The sequence below is a fragment of the Seriola lalandi genome, unplaced genomic scaffold (genome assembly GCF_002814215.2).
Source record: "Seriola lalandi dorsalis isolate HSWRI2012SDOR001 ecotype SW California unplaced genomic scaffold, Sedor1 jcf7180002054575, whole genome shotgun sequence".
Lineage (NCBI taxonomy): Eukaryota > Metazoa > Chordata > Actinopteri > Carangiformes > Carangidae > Seriola > Seriola lalandi.
The window spans coordinates 634,762-641,042 of record NW_019525128.1 but is presented as its reverse complement, the minus strand read 5'-3'; the positions used below and the strand labels follow the sequence as shown (position 1 = coordinate 641,042).

The window sequence follows — 6,281 nt, the reverse complement described above, 5'->3', positions numbered from 1 at the left end:
CATCTTAGACAATACCAACCATCCTCTCCACAACATTCTGGCAGGACAGAGAAGCAGCTACAGCTGCAGCAAAGGTTCAGGAGATCCTCTGTTCCCATATTATTTATCTATTATTAACTGTTATTATTATTATCAATAATGAGCTACTGGACTACATAAACATACTACTACATGAGTTTTCATATATCATTTTTCATACATAAACATATACTTCTTTTACACACACACACACACACACACACACACACACACATACAGGATATTTTGAAAAGTGTTAGCAGATGAGTCGTTCTTGCCTGCTGTCAAACACTATTAAATAACTGACCTGGAGTCAGCTGTTCTTTCTCTCTTCAGTTTTATTTCAGTGAATTATTGTTCTCTGTGCTGACTGAGTGCAGTTCAACTAATTGAACCAGTTGAGCCAGTTGAACCAGTTCTCAGTGAGCAGGTTCTTTGAAAAGTGACAGCAAAGAACATTGAACTGGAGGCAGATGAACTGGTCCACCTGTTCTAGGTAACAGGAAACAATCCCACAGTACTCTGCGGGAAATCAATGTATTTATACTTCAGTATGTTTCAGAGGGAAAGGTCATACTTTTACTGTGCAGCGTTTATCTGGAGATACTGGGGTTTTTTTCCACTGAAAACCATGTATCTCAAGATGTTCAGTTAAACATTCAAAATCCATCAGATTATCTGAAGCACACTGTCACTAAGATGAAGAGTACTATTAAGACTTTAGGCACATGAACTGATAAGACTTGCAGACTTGTTTAAGTGATTTTGAATCCAGGAAGTTACTTTGACTGAACTAAAGGATCAGAGAACTTCCTCATACAGAAATGTTATATGACATATATGGCTCTAATCAAGACAGGTGTTCCCATTCATGTCACCTGTAAGATATATGTGATATATTATTATTATATATATATATCCTCTTGTTATATGAAGATATATGTTTATAACACATATGAAATGCCTATAGTATTATAAAATAACTATATAATACAACTATAACAGAACAGAGAGGTTGCAAGCAAAGGAAGTTACTCATGAACTGGACTAATTTTACTATCATAGTTTACTATTTATTATTAACTATTATTATTATTATTATTATTATTATTTTTACAAATCAGCTTCTGGACACCTGAATTTCCCCTAGGGGATATATCTATATATCTATATATCTAGTAAAATGCAACATAAACATACATGTCTATCTTTTATATACATATATAACATCAACATATACTGACGGGCTTTGGGGTGAAAATGTATTTATGTAACTTATGTCTGCACTATAAAGATACATACTAAACATACATGTTTGCGTTACCTTGACATATATGTAATTTTTACATATGTAGACTATATATACATATATGTATATATATGATTTTACTTCATATGTACATATATTTCATATATGGAAATTCAATATATGTACATATATTACATGAGCGTATGGGCAGCTATTATCACTAACATGTGGTGGATTATTACTCATCTGATTTATGGCCCAGTCTCCTTTACTTATTTATATCTGTGCGTAGCTTTAATTCACATTCATGGAGCTGTTTTACCGGACTTTGCTTTGTTTCTTCTCCTCTGTTTTATCTGCTCTGTTTCTCCTGCATCATCATCATCATCATCATCATCATCGTCATCATCATCATCATCATCATCATGTCTGAGACCGGTCATATCTTTTTTTATCCTGTTTTTCAGACCTGAACTGAAGTTGTGGATTATTTGTGTTTGTGTTTTATTCTGCAGCAGGACCTCAACATGTTTCTGCATCATTGGCAGATCACTCAATCAGTCTCATCATGTTTCATTCATTTATGATTGTCATATTTCATGTTTTCAGCCACTCCGATTTCCCAGCATGACCTTAAACCTCAGAGCCTGACTCAACAAGACGTCTTTTATTTGTTTACTCATTGGATTTAAAGTAATAACATGTTGAGGTTTAAAATAGTTTAATTTACCAAAGTATACAATTAAAACTAATATTTGAATCATTCTTTATAATATACATCATGTCAAATTAAAAAAAAAACTAACACATACAGAAGATAGATAGATAGATAGATAGATAGATAGATAGATAGATAGATAGATAGATAGATAGATAGATAGATGAGCTGGAGGTGACGTAGGGCCGTGTGAATGACGTCAGCCCCTCTGTGTCTCGGGGTGTGTTTGTTTGTGAGAGGAAGAGGCTGGTTGGATGTTGGGCGGGGTCTGAGGAGACAGAAAGAGAGAGAGCGAGAGAGACAGAGAGAGAGAGAAAACAGAAAAACCCTCTGATCCCAATACTGCTACTGCACGGACAAAAGAAGGAGAACATAGATAGAGAGAGAGAGAGAGAGAGAGAGAGAGAGACCGGCAGAGAGACAGGCAGAGCGGAGGACAGACGGACGGATAGCTGGAGAGGATGGGCCGGCGGAGCGGCCGTCGGTAGCGCTCTGTTTTCGGGGACGGAGCTCCAGGATGAGCGTAGCGCTGCAGGACCTCCGGAACACCGTAAGTACACGCACACGCACACGCACACACACACGCTCACACACACACGCACACACATATACCCGCAACAAGAACGCGCCAGGACGCGTGACAGTTCCTGTGCGTCCCGGTTACACCGGGTCTGTTCTGTGTCTGCAGCTGCGGCTGATGCTGATCACCTGTCAATCTCTTTGTTTGACTGACTGTGTGACTGATCTCTATGTAATTATAGACAGCTCAGTGTGTGTGTGTGTGTGCGTGTGTGTGTGTGCGCGCGCGCACGAGCGTGCGTGTGTGTGTGTGTGTTTGGTTGTGAGAAGGTTTGTTTGTGGTTTGTGAGCAAAAACATTTTCAGGCCTGACATCAGCTGACGTCACTGATCGATCAGTAAACCACACACATTCACAGAGGTTTGTTTCAGAACCACAGAAGAAGAAGAGACTTCCTGTAAACACAGAATCATGAGGCTTTAATCAGTTAATGGACAAACACATCATCTGTTTGTTTCAGTCTTTCAGAGTCCTGAAACTTTAGTCTCTAAAAACCTGTAAAAAATCATCTTAAATCTGTTTCCAATCTAAATCATCTTGTTTCAATGATGAGCTGCAGCAGAGGAAACATCAGGAACACAGTGAATTATTCCGATCAACCAGTCGCTGAAATGAAAACTTTCAAGTTCTTCCTCTGTCTCAGTGAAATGAGGACATTAGACCTGCTGCACCTGAGCTCAGACCGACCCGGTCTGAGCTCAGGTGCAGCAGTTCTCACACTGCTTCAGTTAAAAGTGTGAGAAACAACCACAGGGTTTATCCCCTGCCTCCGTCATCACCTGACAACAACTAATATTTTCTTTATTGATTAGTTGAACTTCAGCAAATGAGAAAGGTCCATCAGAAAGGTCTAATATTCTGTTACCAGTTTCTCCAGTGAGTCGGTTTCTGAATCTGGAGCTGTGTGGGTCTTTCACTGTTGCTCAGACGGGTTAGGTTTAACATTTGAACTTAATCAATAAATGAATAAAAAGATTCATTAGTTTCAGTCCTGCTCTCTCTCTCCTCTCTGCTTCGTCACTGCTTCAGTTTCCAGATCAGAAAACTGGTGAAACTTGTTAGTTTAGTTAAATCACTCTAGTGACTTTACGGCTAAACTCAGCCCTGTGTTGGCCCTGTGTTGGCCCTGTGTTGGCCCTGTGTCGGCCCTGTGTCGGCCCTGTGTCGGCCCTGTGTCGGCCCTGTGTTGGCCCTGTGTTGGCCCTGTGTCGGCCCTGTGTTGGCCCTGTGTTGACCCTGTGTCGGCCCTGTGTTGGCCCTGTGTTGGCCCTGTGTTGGCAGGCCGGTGACTAAAGTGAAGCAGATTTAATGGACCAGGTGATTTTATTTTCAGCTGCTGAGAGAGAGAGAGAGAGAGAGAGAGAGAAGAGTCAGTGAAGAGACATCTGCAGTTTTCAGACAGCACCATGTCATAGTGTTATAGTCAGAACCAGAACCAGAACCAGAACCTTGGTTATTGCCAAGCAGGTTTTCACATCACAATCAAAATGTACACACTTAAAACTAAAGACCAGCAACAGTTGTATAATCATATATGAGAGACACTGATTATCATAACTGACACCCAGAAACTGTCTGTAGCAGCTGAGCAGTTGATTGACAGGAAATCACCCAGTAACAGTTCTGATCACTGATTAGTTTCTCTGATGTGGATATTTGCTGTTGTCTGAATATGTTTTATTAATATAAGAGCTTCAGGGAACAATTAAAGATGATAAGTGTCAGAAGTGTGTTGATGATGGAGTGATACAAGCTCACCTCAGGTTTTCTGTCTGTTACTGTGTCTGTGTCTGTTTTTTCAGTCAGACAGTGGATAGATCACCTGCACCCATACCACCTTAAAAATGACAGACTCTCCCTTTTATCCAACATTAACCAGAATACAAACACTAAACACTCCCGTATCTCTGCAGGTGAGCTAACAGCAGTCACTGGAGAACAGCTGATCATAGAAACTAACCAGAACACAAAAATCAGTGATGAGGGATCATAATGAGTTCTTCCAGGAAACACAGATACACAGACAGTTCAGCTGTTTGTCTGCCGTGTGTTCAACAATGAACAGTAAACATTCAGGGACCATCTGGATTGGTGAGTTCAGGGACGTTCTTAAAGACTTTGTGGAGGTTTGGTTTGATTGTGATCCTGATGCTTCTGAGAACTGACTCAGTTTGTGTTTGTCCAGGTTGGACTCCTGCTCTTCTCCTTCATTAACCTCTGTTCATCAAACATCGTTAGACACAAGAACAAAATATTCCAACCAGGAAGTTTCAAAATGGCTGCCCAACAAAAGGTGCAGCAACTGGTCTCAGTTATTAAACACCTACATGGAGCAGAGTCCAGAGAATGAGAGTGACGTCAGGTCTCTACTGATGTTTTTGTCTCAGTATACTGAAGAACAAGTCATGAAATCTGAAGTACAATATTGAGGTACTTTAAACTACATTTATCCGACAGCTGCAGTTTTACTGATTATTTATTTAGACACTAAACATATGATCAGTTTAATTCACTAAATGTGACGTATTATTATTATCATAGGTTAAAGGTCCTTCAACCTTCATGCTCACACCAGATGAAGTTGTTGACCTGAGCAGAGTCTGAAGTCCTGAATCATTATTTTTTATCTTGTTCTGCAGGACAATGACGTGAAATCATGAGGAGGAGAAATATCCTCGTACCGACATCGTACTTTAACTTTTGAACCTTTAATTCAGCTGATGATACTTGTGTGCTTTTATATTTTTCACTCTGTGGTATTGAAGTAAAAGATCTGAATTCTACTTCTACCACTGCAAATGAAAATAATCCAGTATCATCAGACTCCATCAGACAGTTTGGACACGTTTGAAACTTTCAGATTCAGTGTCTGTTGTTGTAAAAGGTTTGGAGTCTACGCAGACTCTGGTCCTCCCAACTACATCTGAGATCTCCAGCACTGCCTGTGAGACCAGGTGAATGAGGTGTTTTAGTTGTATGATTTCTGGCTGGACAGCAACATCAGGGTCACCCCTATAATCTGGAATGTCTTTGACTGACCGACTGACTATAGCCCCAGGTCTGGGCGGACCAGGGGCTTAGGGCTATACTGAACCACTCTGGTTTCCAGGCTGCTCGAAAGTTATATTTGTGTCTCCTCTACCTTTCTCTCTGAGTGATCATGTTACAGTAAATCCAGCTGAAATCACAGCTCAGTCTTTGTCTTTCATTTATGTTTTTAGTGATTTTGTCAGATGACATCGAAGTTATAAAATCAGGATTTGACCATAGGCCCAGACATGGACTAGGTTTAGACCTGGTCTTGATAGAAATGAGAAGGTGGGAATATGGGCCATGAAAATGCCTGAGATGATTCATGCTTGATTAGTCTTTAATCAGTGATCTGGTCCATAACACATGAAGTCTTCGGTCATGATGTCTTGTCCAAAACCAAGAGGTTCACTTTACTGCGTGAAGATTAAAGTTCCTCCAGACATGTTTTAAACTCCTCTCCTATGATTCATATTTAGTTGAACCTGGTTTTCACATATAAAAACTGGGGCTGAAGCTCTTACTCTGACTTCCTGATTGAGAAATGTGGATCAGGCCTTGAGCCCCGCCCACCACCTGCCTGCTCCAGGTGGACAGGTGAAAGAGCAGAGAGCATCAAGATGGTTAGAGGAGGAAACATCGGAGAGACTCAGCCACATGTTTGAGCCTCAGTCAGACCCAGACTCA

General features: G+C 40.5%; 1 protein-coding gene across 1 annotated transcript in view; it reads left to right on the top strand.

Annotated features, from left to right (window-relative positions):
• The first annotated feature begins 2,259 nt into the window (after positions 1-2,259).
• ece2b (endothelin converting enzyme 2b) overlaps positions 2,260-6,281 on the top strand; it is a 31,042-nt gene continuing 27,020 nt past the window's right edge. The window contains exon 1 of the mRNA XM_023417517.2: positions 2,260-2,535. Within this exon, the coding sequence (XP_023273285.1) occupies positions 2,503-2,535 (33 nt within the window). The 5' untranslated portion in view covers positions 2,260-2,502. The remainder of the gene's footprint in view (positions 2,536-6,281) is intronic.